Genomic DNA, 16049 nt, shown 5'->3' with positions numbered 1-16049 from the left:
AAAAGAAGAGAGATGTAGGTTAGATGTTAGGAAGAAATTCTTTACTGGCACTGCTGTCCCAGAGAGGCCCTGGCACTGCTGCCCAGAGAGCTGTGGTGCCCCATTCCTGAAGGTGCCCAAAGGCCAGGTTGGATGGGGCCCTGCGCAGCCTGAGTCAGTGTGGGGCAGCCAGCCCATGGCAGGGGTTGGAGCTGAGTGGGCTTTAAGGTCCCATCCAACTGGAACCATTCCATGACTCTATGAGATGTGTGTACTGAGAGTAGAACGGCCTAGTGAGCTGCAGGGAAGTAGAACCTAGAGTTATGGCCTGGGTTGCTCCCTGCTACCCAGTCCCCAGGCAGCCCAGCTTACTACGAGGAGGGAATACTGAAATATCCTCTAAGTGATACCACATTATTGATCAGTCAGGATTTAGGAGGCGCAGGGAAAACCTACAGTGTGTAAGTGGATTTGTATGGCTTCAGGAAAGCTTCACAAAGTTGCAACGGCGCTGTACAGGAGCCACGCTTTCTGAGCAGCTGAAGTGCCACGAAGCCACCAGGGCCCGTGCTTTATGCCTGCTTTTTGGAGTTCACTGCCAACACTTTGGGAACACTTTGGCAAGACCAGACAGCAGGCTGTTAACGCCGGCAGCCTCCCCCAGCCCTAAGCCAGGAGAAGCCACAAAGTGATCCACACCCAGGGCTCTGGCAGCGGGATGCCCCTCGGCCGGCGGTGCTTCTCAAAGAGGGCAGCCCGAAGCGGGGCCCGGAACCAGAGCCCTGGGGGCCCGGGCCGGGCAGGCGACGGGCTGAGGGGAGCAGCGAGGCGGAGCGGGGCGGCCCCACAACGCGGCGGGGCGGGCGGGAAGCGGCGCGGGCGGCGGTAGGACCCGGCGGCCGCTCCCCGGAGGATGTGAGCGAGCGCGTGTGGGACGAGCCCGGCTCCGGCTGCGGGGAGCTCGGCCCTGCTGCTCCGGGGGTGCTGCTGAGCGAGGCGAGAGGCAGCCTCCTCCTCTCGGCCGGAGGCAGGAGCGAGGCGGAGCGGCAGAGAAGGCAGGCCGGCAGCCCGTGCGAGCCCCATGGGCCGAGCGCCTGCGAGAAGGGGAGGAGGAGCCGGCCCGCCGCCCGCCGCCCGGGGATGGTGAGGAGGCGGCGGCTGCCGTGAGCCCAGTTAGGCCTTCGCTCGGCGCCCGCCCGCCGGGCTCCCCCTTCCTCCGCTCGCTCGCTCCCCCCTTCCCTTCCCCTGCCTCCTTCCCCTGCCGCCGCCGCCGCCCTCCCATCACCTCCTCACCGGGCTCCCGCAGCCATGTAAGTGACCCGCTCCCCGGGGTGGGAAGGGCCGGGGGAAGGAAGCGTCGGGGCCTGCTTCGCCGCGCATTGTGCGGGGCCGGGAGGGGCGGCCAGGCGAGGCGAGGAGGCTGCTCTCCGCCTTCCCCGGGCGGCGGCCGCCGGGCGCCCGCTGACCCGCCTAGGCCGCGGCGGGGGCTGCTGCTGGCCCGGGCTGAGGCACCGCGGGGCCGCCGGGGGTGTGGGTGTGTGTGCGGTGTGTGCGGGGGGGTGAGGGCTGCGGCCCCGCTGGAGCCGGGCCGGAGGGCTCGGGGCGAACAGGAAGCTATTGGCTTCCCTGGGATGCGGGGAATGGAAGTGCTGCGGGGTGGGGGGCTCCCCGGGCCGCCCTCGGGGCCTGCTGCAGACGCCTCGTCCCGAGCATCTCCGAGGGAGACGGGGCTTGGGGCAGAGAGAGAGGGGAGGCACAGGGCATTTCTCAAAGTGTGGCTCAGAAAGTGGGCGAGCGCTCCTCCGTCTCCTCCCCCCACCCCCATTTTCTCCCTTTATCTTTTGTGCGGCCCCGCGCTGCGTTGCGGACCGGGGAGTGTTTGCAGCCGGGGGTGTGAGTCTCTCCTGTGTGTTGGTGCTGGGCAGCGCTGCTGGGCCCCATCGCTTTGATGACTTCTTGCAGTGGTGTTTCGCAGAGCTGCGGGGTGTTGCCTGCCGCCATCCCCCATCCTGCTCCCCCCTCCGCCAGTACCCTCAAAGGTGGAATTCTGCAATTGCTGAAATGTTCCTGCAGACTTCTAGGACTTCTCGTTTGGATTCTTTGTAGAACGCAGAATTCTAACAGTGTGTGAGCATGCTGTATTCGCTGTGTGTTTTACTGACTGAATAGTACTGATGCAGGTTGCACCTTATTGGGATTCCCCCAACCCCTGGGAAAGGATTTAACCATTTTTCTCTCTGCTTTATTTTTCTTCCATCTCAACCATACAAGAAGCAAATCCCTGCTTTACTCCTGTTTATTGTATTTATGCCACCAGGAGGGATGTACGTTTCGAAATACAGTTACAAAGGGGCGTTACTAACACTTAATTCAGAAGAATATTTGTTTACAGGTAAATAAATGTAGCACAGTGTATGACTAGTAATTACTTTTTTGTAGCAGCTAATTTCCTGATGACAGCCACAGCATTTGTCTGAGTTAATAGATTCAAAGGCACTGTGGAACTACCTTTGATTTTTTTAAATAGGAGGGTTTTCCTTGTGTACATTCTGTATAGAACTGTTTTTGGTGCTCAGCAGCAGCAGTAAATCAAATCTAAGAATTGATCCAGTGTCCGCAAGTAACCTGTAGCTCTGGCGTTGCTGGCTCATAGAAACAACCTGTAAGTGATTATGTTGCGGATTAAATAGGTTCATGAGTGACTTGGTTTGTTTGGGAGGCAGAACAAAACTTCCGTTATAAATACTTTGAAACGGAATTTGATTAAATGCATCTTAAGTTGGTACAGAAGTTCTGAGCAGCACAGTCATTAAATTATATGAGGGTAAACTGTAAAAGGCCTTCTTCTTGTTTTGGAACATAAAGAAGATTTTGTCTAGCCTATGTCTTTGACAGAGAGTATGAAGAGATCTCTTTTTCTGCCATTGCTTAGTTTTGAAATACGCAGTTCAGTTTGTCCTATCAAACTGCAGTTGTGGTTGCAGCTTGGACAGCTGCATGTCGTAACTCTGGCCCCTCACCTGAACAAAATCAACCTCCTGTCTATTGATTAGTGAAGACATGAGAGCACAGGCATTCCAAATTGCAGCTTTGTAAACCTAGATTGTGCTGACGGATTGCAAGAAAAGTGAATGTGGCTTTAGAGATTTTTTTTCTTCTCTGCTTACTGTTTTTCCCGTAGTTCTTAGTATCAGGGAAACATTTCCAAACCTTGTGATAAGCTGCACATGCAGTCATGAAATACTCATTTAGACATGGTGTTGTTCTAAATGGAACATCACATGGGCTAGTAGCAAATATTTGTGACCATGCTTAACTCATGGTCCACAATGCATTTTTGTAAAGCAAGCTAAGATGCTGGAACAACCTGGTCCCTCTGTGCTCTCTTGAAAGCTGACTGCCCAGATTGAGTAACTGGGTCATGGTGTGAAGCTGCTGTGAGTTCATGGGGCCTTGAGTGCTTTGGAAGCACTGCTGCTCCTGGGTAGGATTTGCATAATGCAGGAGATGTACTTCACTGGTCAGAGCCCGGTGGAGATACTTCTCCATACGCTCTACTTAAAGCGTTGGCTGGAGCCCAACTTCGTTGTGCTTGTGCTGTTTGGATGCAGTTGGCTGTGAGCTTAAAATGAGACCGGGGATATGCTGTGGAAAGAGACTATAGGTTGCTTGTGCGATGCGTGGGCCCCAGAGCACACACCTCTGCTCCCCTGCAGTTCTTGTGCATCTGATCTACTTGTCTGACAGTGCCCTGCAACCAAGGTAGGGTTCGTTTTTTGAATGGGTCTGCTGTTGTGTGGTAAGAGAACATGCATGGGTGCGTGTCACATGAGGGTGTCAGGGCTGCCAGTCTGCATCCCGGAATAGGTGTTGGGATGGGCAAAGTGCTAGTCCAGGAGCGTGCTTTGCTGTAACCTGCTTTCTGATCTGTGCTGACCGGCACAGCCAGCGTGCCGAGTGAGACAGGGACGGGACCGAGGCTGGTGGGTTTGATCTTCCTCTGAGCGAGGCTTGCTCCTTCACAAAGATGAAGTCATTACCATAGATGCTCACGCATCCCATAAGCTTAAGTTTCAGATTCACTGTTAATGGAAGAATTCATTTTCTTCCTGCTCTGCAGGGTGTGAGTAGAAAGGAATATAAAATTTGACCTTGGAAAGAGGGCAAATTGGCAAGGACAGATTGATCTCTTGATTTCAGGGGTGTTTGGGAACAAAAGAACATGAATGTAAGTAGAAGAGCGTATGAGAAAGAATTCTCCCAAATAGGGGAAAGATGATTCTGCTCCACCTTCTGTTTAAGCTGATTCCGTAAAGCAGGCTTCACTGTTGCAGTGCATAGGGAAGTGAGTTATCTCATTACTTACGAAAGTTAATAACCTTTAAGGAAGTAATATATGCATAAAATCAGTATACACTGTGATACAATGCTGATGTTGTGCTATTTGTGATTTACTGCGCTTCTGCTGTGTGAGGAGTATTTTGGTATTGAAAAAGGTATTACAGAAAGCGTATTGAAAGTCCAGCAAACTGAATGCTGAGAGAAAGACAGAGTTGTTTAGCTTTTGACAGTACTCAGTCATGTGCAGACACAGACTGAAGCAGCCAGGTCATACTTACCTCAGATGCCCTCTGCTCACTGGGAACCATTCCTAGATGGCCATAAATGAGGGCTGTAATAATTCTTTTTTTTTTTTTTTCCTTCTCTCTAAAGATTTTATGCAAATGGAACTTTCTCTGGTTTACACATCTTCAGAAATACTTTGACCTGTAGTTAACTTACTCCTCTATTCCAGGAAATTACTATTACTTGCTAGCGCTCTATTTGATTGCCTTTTATTTAAGTACATTTATTAAGCGCAACTTGGATGTGTATTTTGAAGCACCAGCTAGACTGAGTTTGCTGCTGTTGGAGCTGTGTCTTTGGACATTCTACTGCACAGCGAGAAGGCATTCCCAGCTCTTCACACTGCGATGAAAAAACAACTCTGAAGAAAAGGTCCCCCTTATAAAATCAGTGCTTTGGCATTGCTGGAGGAACAAGGTGGAGCCGATGCTGCAGGATGGTGGAAGGAGCTGGGCAGGCAGACACATCCCTGATGGCAGTGCTGCACTAAAAAGTGGAGGATGCTTCCTGCATAGGCAGAGGGCAGTCCAGGCTTTTTGGATTACACAGAAACTAGAAAAAGTAGTTCCTCTGAACTTTGGCTTTTGTTGCTGATTTGCTTTTTTTTTGGTCTGCATAGTCACTGATTCAGATTGAGATGACAATTTAGGCTGGGGAGCAGGAGGCTGTCAGGTGGTAATCCTAGCAAGTGTTAACCCAGAAAAACCTGGAGTATGTTAGTTGGAGGTTCCGTGATTTTGTGCCATCACACTTTTTTCTGGTTTTAATAAAAGGGTGATCCTTTCTACAGACTAGTTTGGCTCATAGCTTGCTTTTTTTTTTTTTTTAAGTATGAATCTTGAAAAGGATGTTGATTGCTTAACACGTTGAAATTGTTGAATTGAAGACACAGAGGCAGGTTACACAGACCCCATTTTCTCTTACAGCACCATGTTAGATGCATTGACTTTCACACCTTGGTGTTGTGTTTCCTTACCTAAGCTGTGATAATCTTAGGGGTTTTGCTCAACACTTTGCAAATCTCTCAATGCTTAAGTGAAGCCTTTAGCAAGGTTTGGTCTTTTGTTGATGTCAACAAGTGGCTGGCGTAACTGTTGTGCATGCATGTTTGAAAGAAGAGCGAAAGCCTGCGGTGTTCATCAAGTTGTGTCTTAATTGCTCTGGATCTGAAGTTTGTTGGAAGACAACAGGTGGCTGTGGGTTGCTGGTCTCTATTCTGCAGCATATGGTTCTTGCATATTTATTTATGAAATTAAGAATTCTTAAAAGTCTCTTGTTCCAGTGTCATTTTTTGGTGTCTTTTCCCTCCCTCAGGCAAACGTCTTGTCTATTTCTTTGAGTTGATAATTATAAGCAGTCAGAAATGGCAGATTCATAACTTGGAAAAAAATCTGCTTGTTTCCAGGAGAAAAAAGAAGAACCAAAAAATAAAATGTTACTGGAAACAGGGATAAATAGTTCAAGTTCATAGGTAGGAATACTAGGAGTGACTTTCTCTCTCATCTCCTCCCAGTCAATTTCTGCTTGTAGTGACCATTCAAATTTGACTTCCTTGCTTTGCAGATGGTTTTAGAGCACTGGCAACGAATGGTACAGGCCCCTCTGTCCTTGCTCATATCTCAGTTCTGGGTTGGATTCATTTTGACCACCTGCTTCTTCCATCCAGGGTTGTGTCTCAGTGAGTTATGTGAAATTAGTTGCTTTTTAATCTGGTTTCTGATGAGTATCACCTGCGTGCTCACGAATAATTGATGCACACATGCCAAATGCACGCAGAGATGATATATATTTGTTGGTGGGAGTGTGATGTCTCGATGTTAGGAGAGAGACCAGTAAAAGCCAGCTCTTTGGTGGTGTGTTACAAGTGCTGCTACGTTAGTTATTACTTAGTTATTGCTTAGAACATGTCACTAGTTAGATTTTTTGATTGCCTAAGCAGTACCAAATTGGATGAACAAATGGATGCTTCTGAGGGCTCAGAAGTCATTAAAGAAAAACAGAGAACGTTTATACCACAAGCAGAAAAATACTAATACTCGATTTAGAAAAATAATAAAAGCTGATGCATCTGGAAAGAGCTACTTTCAGTGAGGGGGAGAAAGATGAAGAACATTTCTGTGATAGTCAGTCATGAGATAGACACATTTTCAACACGTTTTGCCTATTTTGAGCTATTTAGATAGGGACTTCATCTCATAAAGCAAAATGGTAAAAATCCTAAGGTGTCCTTAGGTTATTTCATTGCAAGAAGGAGCAGCAATCTGCAGTGAGTTAGAGAAACATGATAAAATTGATCAGAGTGCTTCTAAGGGCTGAGTTAGGATAACACGAGCTTATCTGAGAATCTTTGTAGAGAGGCAGGAATTATATCGAAGATAAAGAAGGTGATTTTGGAGCAAGTCAAGCAGATTTGAGTGAGATAACAGGATAATGTGCAGAAAAGTATTGGGAATATTTACTTTTGGGGGCATATCCCTAAGATGCACCTTGTATTTGTTGGTAGACTGACGCACAGCAGGCTGTAAAGAAACCTTCCAGAGGTGGTTCTGGAAGTCTTACAGGACATTTTTAGAACTAGACTTTGCTGAGATTTGGATTTTTTTTCTTGTTGAGGGGAGTTTGATGTTGTTGGGGAGCTGGAAGATGTCTACTGGGCAAGGACTTGCAGCCACCTCTAATCTAGACAGGGTGGCAATACTGTGATTCTGCCAACGGTCAACCAGCTTAGTGAAGAAGCAGGACTTTGGCAGGCACTTCTTCCAGCACCTTCACCCACTGAGATATAACAGTCCCTGTGAAGAGCAAAGCCCTCGTTTAGGATTTGTAATAATAATAAAAATTTGAAAAAAGCCAACAACCCAGCAATGAAAACTACTCCCTGTTGTGTCTCTGATTTAACATATGTGATGTACTTCAAATGATGGTGGACTTCTTTTTTTTTTTTGTTTTGATCCTTTTAGAAGTAGCTGAGAAGGAGAAAGACGAGAAAAAGCAACATCCCTTTTGTGGACCCTTCTGCTGGAGTTCAGAAATTTCAACAGCGATCCTTTGACGTAAACTGATCTACCAAGAGGCATTCCCGCCATTATGAATGAAGTAGCAATAGTGAAGGAAGGGTGGCTCCACAAACGAGGTAAGCGGCTTTCCTCTTCAGGATGACTGGTGTTGGGTCCTGCAACATGGGATCTGCCCTTCAGCAAGGTATATTCTTATAGCTGGTTCTTATTTTCCTGCTTGCCTCAGTGGGAAACTGTAAGGAGTGTGTATGACTTTCTGTCAAGCTGAGAAAACGCGTTACCAGGGGATTTCTTTGGGTTCGTGCATGTGCGTGTGATCACATAAAACCACACAGGCTCTTTGGTTTGAAAATGATTATCAAGATAGCAACCAGAGATGATAGAGTGTCAAAGGTTCAACGGAGGCAAATCATTTGTTTTATATGTAGATCTGTAGTTTTTCTTTTCCTGTTTTGTATGCTGTTAGAAGGTAGAATTGTCTTGAAGCGAACCTTGATTTGAACGATGATCAGTCTGCTTGTATTTGCGAGCAGTGCTGTTCTCTTGCAGAGACTTGCCAGAGAACGTGCTCCTCTGTTTGTCTGAGCCGCTCTTGGTACTGGTGCCCTAGACACAAAGAACAGCCTTGAGTTTGTGCACTCTGAGTTTCTGTTTGACCTCTAATGAAGTATGATTTTTATAAAAAGCTTTCTTGTCTGGGTGGCAAAACTGCAATAAAACAGGCAGATGTACTGTTAGGCTTTTTGCGTTCTTGAACGTTTTATTTCCAAAACACTGAATTTGTACTTAATTTTTGGGAGGGTAGGTGGGTGTTTTCAAGTACTACGACACTGCTCTTGGCTTACCTGCTTCTTTGTATTCTGCTATTGTTTCTTGTAAGAGAGAGAGCGGTGTTAGGTACTTTCCTTAATATCGTCATTTTTTGGACCAAAACCAGAACTTGTGTGCTCCAGCAGTAGGGAAGCTTGTATGGTTTTGCAAACTCAGGATTTTTCTAGAGGGTTTGCAACAACATGCCTGAAGGTGCAAAGGTATAGCGTAATTATTTTGGGAAGAAAATGGAAATTCATTATCATAACCTTGATAAAGGTTGATCATTCTTCTGCAACAATGAAGTTTATAATCCGTGTTTTAAAGGGGTGGAAGCTGGATGCAGTTTAGCAGATTATCTGATGCGTGATGTAAAAGTGTTTTGATAAGTTTTTTTCAGGTTTTTGTTCAGGTTTGCTTTACTTAACAGCAAGGATAGGAGTGCTTCTGTCCACTCGTTACCTTGAATAAGATAATTCTGGTGTGCACAGGCTACCTTATTCCGGCAACAAACTTGTGAATTGCACTGTTTGGTTAAAACAGGAGGAAGAAGCACAAAATCATGTTTCCTCTTCCCATTTAAGTGTCTAGAAACTCATCAAATAAGTAAAATATTTTTAGTTTTAAATGATGTATTTAGACCACAGTGTTTTTTAATCTTCTTGTTACAATTTTTTTCTGTACTTCTTTCTTTTTTTATAATTATTTTTTGAGGAGCACTGCACAAAAATCTGAGGGAGACCTATTTGCTTTTAAAAATAGGAAACTGGAATTGTAAAACTGCACAGATTATCACGATGATCCAGGTGTATCTGAAACTTCAAAGCTGTCATATTTCAGTATTGTTTTTATTTAGCCTTGAGAACTGAATTTACTTGTTTCCGGGATTACAATGAATCTACTTTCATGTAAGGAGACCTCTGCAGGTCTTAGTTAAAGATGCTCTGATTTCTTGATCCGATATTTTTCTTTTTCAAATTACCTTACAGAAACAGATTATTGTGTCAGATAGCTTGCTGACAGTACTTTGAGATTATCTGTAGAACACATTTCCATTTCCAAAATGCTGCTCTGCATGTCCTGCATAATGGAGGTTGCAAATTTCTGCCTAAACTGTCAAACGTATCTTGGTGTTTTTTGGATGCCATTTGTCCCAGCCTTTTTTAAGCAGTTCCCCATTGCCTTTTTGCCTTCTTGGTAGGTATGGTGACTCCTACCTCACCCTGCTTCATTCATTTTGCCACTGTTAATTTGGTATTGTCCAATTGGTTTTAGAAAGCAGTGCTGTATCTCCGCAGCTTTCCCTGGTGTACTCTGCATGCCAGTTCCGTTACTCTCTTGATTGTTGTAGCTGCTGTGAGATGTGTTGAGAAACTCGATTCCTTTGGCTTGGGGGAGGAGAATCTGATCCATTTGTGTGTATGTTTTGTAAATGACTTTTTTTTTTAATCACTTATTGTCAGACCCTATCAGTTTGCTTGCTCTGCAAGATCAAGTGCTACAACCACAGGATGTTTCCAAAACTGATGTCTGATACTGTGAGCTTCTGAAGTTAAGGCATAAACAGTAATTACTGCAGGGAGGGACAGCTAAAGGATTTCAGGTATAGGAAATGTATATTGTTTGTCTTTTGGATAACTTATAAAACTGAAGGTTGGACTGCTTGTAGTCTTTAAGGATCCTAGGGCTTTTCACATGCAAATATTTTGTAGCAACTGGCCAAAATCCAGATTGGGCAATTAACATTCTCTCTATCCGAAATTTCCCCCGTAGCTTTGGTTGGATATAGTATCTCTTAGTTCGTGTCCTGAGCAGTTGAACAGCGTGACTGCATGTAGTTAAACAGTTGCTACATCTCAATTAAGCAGAGGCTTAATTTTGGTAGTTTTAATGATTTGTGTATGTATAAATCAGCTGGTAAAGTGCTCTGGAGCCCTTCTGGATGGCAGGTGTATGTAAGCATAAAGCCATCATTATCAGGAGCAGGTGTTTTGGCCTGGCAGGGAAGTAGCAGGGCTTTCTAGAATTCTGGGGTTGTTTTCTTCTGTCAGCTTGTTTTACATTTTGGTTTTTGTTTCCAAGATTAAAAATACAAATGGAGAAATGAAATTAAACATCTTTGCCTGGCTGCGAGCTCTTGGCAGTTCTGTAAGTCAGTCGCTTAAAGGAAGTTCTACTTCCAGTAGCACAGATGTTTGTTTGTGCAGAGGCCAGAGTCATCTCCATGACATGCCTAACCTCAACCAGGCAGAAATGTAAGAATTCATGAATGAACTTTTTTCCCACTTGGCAGTACTTGTTGCTGTTACTCCAGTCACAGTGAGGCGACAGACTATTGCAAGACAAAAACGGTAGTTAAAATACTAACCAGTTTGTGCAGAGCTGCATAGCTGAAGGCTTTAAACACACAAAGAGCATGGAGTGAAGAAACTCTGATTTGGGGCGGTGCATTGTGTGTGTGTATTCAGCACATGCGGTCTCTGAGAGTTATGCTGGGGGATTGTTCATTGGGAGATACTGGGGATATGGGTAGCTGCAGAGGTGTTGTACTTGTGATTGTATATGAAGGAGCAAGGAGAAAAATTATCTGTCCAAATTGGTGCTTGCTGAAATACTGAGGTTACTGGTTTTCTAGGTGTTTATAAGGAGTATCTTTACTTCTGGTCATGCATTGTGGAACTTTTAGATAAAAGAGAGATGCCCGAGTACGTTTCGTTAACTTTACTGCTTCATTTTTAAAGATCTCATTGGATTTCTCATATCTTCCTGCTCTGGTCCCTGCTTATGAAAGTCCTTCTATTGTCTTCAGTCTTCATCCTGTTTTTTTAAGTCTTTCTGCAAGGCTAACAAAGAGTGGGATTGTGCATGCTGATGCTCTGTCATCTCTGTCTTCCCTACTATGTCCGGTTTTCCTATTAGGGCATAAACTCAATAGAGAGAGGGTAGGACGGAAGGAGGGGGAGGGAAAAATGTACACTGACATTTACGAAAGGAAACAGAAATCTAGATTTCTCACTCTGAGAACTTTGAAGCAATTTTGAGCAATAGGAGAAACCTGTGTATTCATCCATTAATATTTGGCAGCAAATGTGGAGCTACTTTTTTTGTTTGTTTTTAAGTAGCATAAGAACACAACACAGTAATTTTAACTGTGAAAATCAGATCGTGTCCTCCAAATGTCAATTGGTGTGGGCTTAAGGCCGAACAGGCTATTTGAGTAGTTTAAGTCTGGCTGCCAATCTGATGAAAATTACTAAAGATCCTTAAATGAGAAATTACACAAAAGATACTTATTCCACTGCTGGAAATACTACTAAATTTGTTAAAGAATTGTTTCTGTAATGAAATGGAGCGACACAGATGTTCTAATAAATAACTACAAGTCCTTGGTGGTTTGCCTTCCTACAGCTACATTGCATAAAATGAATGCAGGATCCCGATACAAAATAAAAGCTAAGAGTTAAACACTGATTGTTGTTCTTTTAACCTTATCTAGCAGAGTAATGCAGACTGTAAATTTTACTTCTGTTATTTTGAGCGCAAGTTCACACTTCTAGTGTTCTGTTAGTATGAATCAAAATGGGATCATAAGATGTGTGACCAGAAGTTAACTCTTTTTCAAGCCAGTGGGTGTCTTGTGTTGCTGTTTTCCTTCACCTCTTCTTTCTTTTCTCTTTCCTGCTTTCATCATGTTCTCTACCTCTTTTTGTATGTGTGTGTGTTTGCTTTATTTTGGGGTCTTTTTTTTTTTTTTTTCCTCTTTACCTTGGCTTCTGTCTGTCCCTGGGATGTAGCTGGTGCTTTCTTGATGACCTGTGTAACCAGAACCGTCAAGGTTCACATTAGTTCAAGGAGTGTCTGGCTTTCATGGTATTTCAAAGGAGTGGCTGGGGCATTTGATACAAAGGATCCTAAGACACTTCTGAACTCTGAAGATGCCAGCTATAGAGAAGCACAGCTGCTTCAGAAGGAAACCTGAGGGTAAAAGGAAAGGTGAGAAACAAGATAGGAGCTGAACAAAGAATGGAAGGGGGAAGTTTGTAACAGAGGGAAACAATCTGATGTCACTTCCAGAGCTGAAGTCTTGGGTGTACAGGGAAATCTCTTGCTGTTCTTCTTGAAAACAAAAGATAAGCTGTGTCAGTTAGTGGCTTTTGTTGTGTGCCTCTTTTTCAACACAGGGGGCAATAGTTTTGCAATGCTAGCTCTCAGTTGCTTTCATTTTGCTAGCACTGTTCTGGGAAAAGGGAACTGGGGAGGAACCAGGAAATTATCGACCAATAAATCTGACCTCGGTGGTAGGCAAGATGCTAGAGACATTAAGAAAGGATGAGATCACAAAACATCTGGAGAAATATGAGCTGATAATGGCTAGTCAGCTTGACTCTTGGAGGGTAAGCCTCATATGATGGAATTATTTGTGGAGAGATCATAGGAAACAAACTGGTTACAGTGTACTGTAAAAAGTCTGCTTTGGACAACAGGGAGGCCAGATGCTGAGGATTACCTAGCACAGTGTAACTGTACTATACTGTGCCTTTGAGAGGAGAAAGAGCTTGTGTTGCCTAGAGATTGCTCATCTTCCTACCACTGAGCAGCAGACTGCTTCAGCTTTTGACCATCTCTGTTACTTTCCAGTGTCTTTTTTTGAAATGTCTTTCTGGCCAGGACTTCTTGGTGTCACAGCTTCACATTTCTGAAGGGCAAAGTCCAAATATTTATTTATTTTTTTTCCCCAGAAAAAATTACTCCCCCCAAATCTGCATTCCAGTTTACCTGCCAAAATACAGTTCTTCAGTAAGAATAAAGTTCTTTATCAGTTCTTTGGAGAAGTCATATTAGGTTAGGTATTTTTCCTCTGTGTTTGTAAACTGTCTGGAACCTACTTGCGAGTGAAACCAAGCCCACTCTCGGTTTGAGTGACAAAGAGGAACAGCTCAGATGTAGATGCTCAGATTGTTTGTGTCAGTTTTGGTAGTTTACTTTCGTATTCTGCATTACTGTACGTCAGCAGCCAAACAAACTAGGTCTCAATTTTATCTCTTAAAGTGAGGTAGCATCATAAATTGCCGCTTCTTGTTAAAAAGAGATCTGAGAGTGAGGGATCTAGGACATTGCAAGCTTTATTTAAAGCGAGCCCGGTAACGCTTTATACAGTGGTTTACACAGAAACCGTCTGCATTGTCTTTGATCCTCTCCTCTCCTTCCTGGTTCCTTTATTTTAGAGGAGAAACAAAGTGAAAGCTAGGCCTGTGGGGGGGAAAAAATAAATATTTGTCCACATGTGGTTTTCTTTTTTTTTTTCCCCTTCTCTTAGTAGACGTGTTGAGAAGAAATCAGGTCTGCACTGAGGAAGAAGTAAGTACTAAGGGAGTGTGCTATTTTGAGGTGAGGAGAGAGCAGAGAGTAAAGCTCTGCGCATTGTTCTTGCAGGAGTGATTTTGAGCAGGGAACTGTGCAGTGCCTTTTGAATTTGGCGCCCAGTCCTCCCTTTGGAATTCCTTCCCTGCAAACCTGTGTGAATGCCAGATGCTTCCCTTCCCTTCCGCTGTTCCATGCTCGTGCTCTCTCTGTGTTGCACCTCTAGATGTGCTTCTTGCCTGTGCCAGAGCTGGCTCTGGTTTAGCACCAGTAGCCTAGACTTCACCATCTGAAAGAACTGGCCAAGACTTAGACTCTTAGACTAGGTGGTGACCTGTAGTGGGGTCTCCATTTATCCACAGTTTGTGTTACTGTCAAGTTCTCCTAAAAACTGCTAGAGTGGTTGTTGGTCTCAGGATCATCCAAGGAATAAAGAAACAAACCTTAATATGTGTTGGAAAGAGGATACTTAACATTTGAACTTTTCATTTGAATGCATTTTAAAAGATGGAGCATTGCTGTAAGAAAATAACTGTCAGCCTTGTGTTGTTTTTTTTTTGCCTTTTATGTATTGAAGTAACTGATTTACTAAGAAAAGAAGTGAGTTGAACGTTTATTGAAAAATAATCTCTCAAGGGGCGAAGACAAGAGGAGGGATTATTATTTTCAGATGCATTACATTTCAGGTACAATGCGCATCTTAAAGGGGGAACAAAAAGCAGGAAACTATATGAGGAAAGAGGAAGAAAAAGAATGGAGAAAGAATAACACCATATTAGGTGTGAAGTAGTGGGCTGCTGTGAGAAGTGTTTATTGCAACTGAAAGGGGGAAATAATGAAGACTGAATTTGAGTGAAAACATATTATGAACTCTTGGATTATTCTCCCAACTCTTCAAGTGGAGCCAGAAATGTGAGAAGATAGCTGGTCAAACAGTGTTGTGAAATTTGTCAATTTATGCAAAAGTGCATGGTCGTGTTTGCAGACAGCTGAGGTAAACAGTCATCACAGCCTGCAGGCAGAAGAAGAGAGCTGTCAGTTGCTGCTTTCTGAGTCTCTTGGGTAAGTCAGGAGAGAGATTCTGAAGTACTGGTGAGCAGCATGTAGAGATGTGCCCTGAGCCTGTGGTTCTGCACATGGCTGCAAAATTGTTGTGTGGCTACTGGGGCTGAGCAGAGCACCTGGTCAGTCACAGGGCTATCAAATCACCGCGCTGTTCAGCTTTAATAATGTACTCTTAATGAGGACCACAAAACATGCATGCCAGGGAGTTGGGTTTTGTGTTGGCTGTGAACCACGACCTTCTCAGGAGATGGTTGTGTTGAGGACTGGAGTTTGCTACCACAGTGTGTGGTGGTGTGCTGATAGGAAAGTCTGACTCATTGAGTTGACACTGTGGATTTCAGGTGCTGAATGGGGTTCATGGCTGCTTGCAGCAGCTGCTGTTATTTCTCAAATTTTAGGTGCAGGCCTTACATGTTTGCGAAAATCAGTTCCCACCAATAGATGTTATGAGATTTTTGACTGTTTCGCCCCTTTTTCTTAGGTGGAGAAGTGTGCTAATCCTCATGATCTAAAGGAAAACTGGAAAATGTAACCTGAGAGACCTAGTAACAATTTAGACCAAGGAGAGGACGAAGGGCTGTTTGATTGTTTTTAATGAAAAGTCTCAGACCGTTCAGCGATTTAAAACAATTTTGAAGATATGCTTGTATTTTTCTGAGTTCTTCCCTATTATATCTACAACTCTGCCAGAGGATGTGGGGATCAAGAAGAACATCCTGATTACACTTCAGAAAGCCTCTGTTAAGACACAGTAGCGTTTGTATTTGCTGGAAAAGGCTTGATGCCTCTAACTAAGAATAGGCACATACAAATGAAACTATGTTTGAACTTCTTTTTTTTTATGCATTAAACTCCAGTAAAGTCTCAAGACTTAGCAGGAAAAAATACTAATACAGAAAACACATTGCAAGAATTTTAAGTCTTTGTGTATGCTATACTGCATCTGCCAACATGCTGCTACTGTGTTTGGAATGATTTAGTTACACTGGTCTGGAAGATACCTACAATAGGTAGGGTTTATGCCCCAAAATACAAGGATGCTCACTACTTATCTGTTTTTGCCATCATTCCTAAGTCGGACTTTACCAAGTGGAGTGTCAGTAAAATGTTACACTCTTGAACAAAACTGTTGAGCAGTTCAAAATCCATTGTTAGCCCTCTTCACAGGTGCACAGAGGGAATGCTGCCTGG

The 16049-nt window shown here is 44.2% G+C and overlaps 1 protein-coding gene across 2 annotated transcripts in view; it reads left to right on the top strand.

Moving 5' to 3' along the window:
- The window catches only part of AKT1 (AKT serine/threonine kinase 1), a 70992-nt gene continuing 55796 nt past the window's right edge, over positions 854–16049 (top strand). Inside the window, exons 1-2 of one of the 2 annotated variants that reach the window (XM_021400897.1) lie at positions 854–1289; positions 7566–7738. In XM_021400897.1, coding sequence (XP_021256572.1) covers positions 7693–7738 — 46 coding nt within the window. In that variant the 5' untranslated portion in view covers positions 854–1289; positions 7566–7692. Of the gene's footprint in view, positions 1290–2160; positions 2372–7565; positions 7739–16049 lie in introns of those variants that run through there. The other variant, XM_021400899.1, reaches the window with a different exon arrangement.

This window comes from Numida meleagris, chromosome 6 (genome assembly GCF_002078875.1).
Source record: "Numida meleagris isolate 19003 breed g44 Domestic line chromosome 6, NumMel1.0, whole genome shotgun sequence".
Taxonomy (NCBI): Eukaryota; Metazoa; Chordata; class Aves; order Galliformes; family Numididae; genus Numida; species Numida meleagris.
Note: the sequence above shows the minus strand (reverse complement) of the source record. Positions and strands in the feature narration are given on the sequence as shown.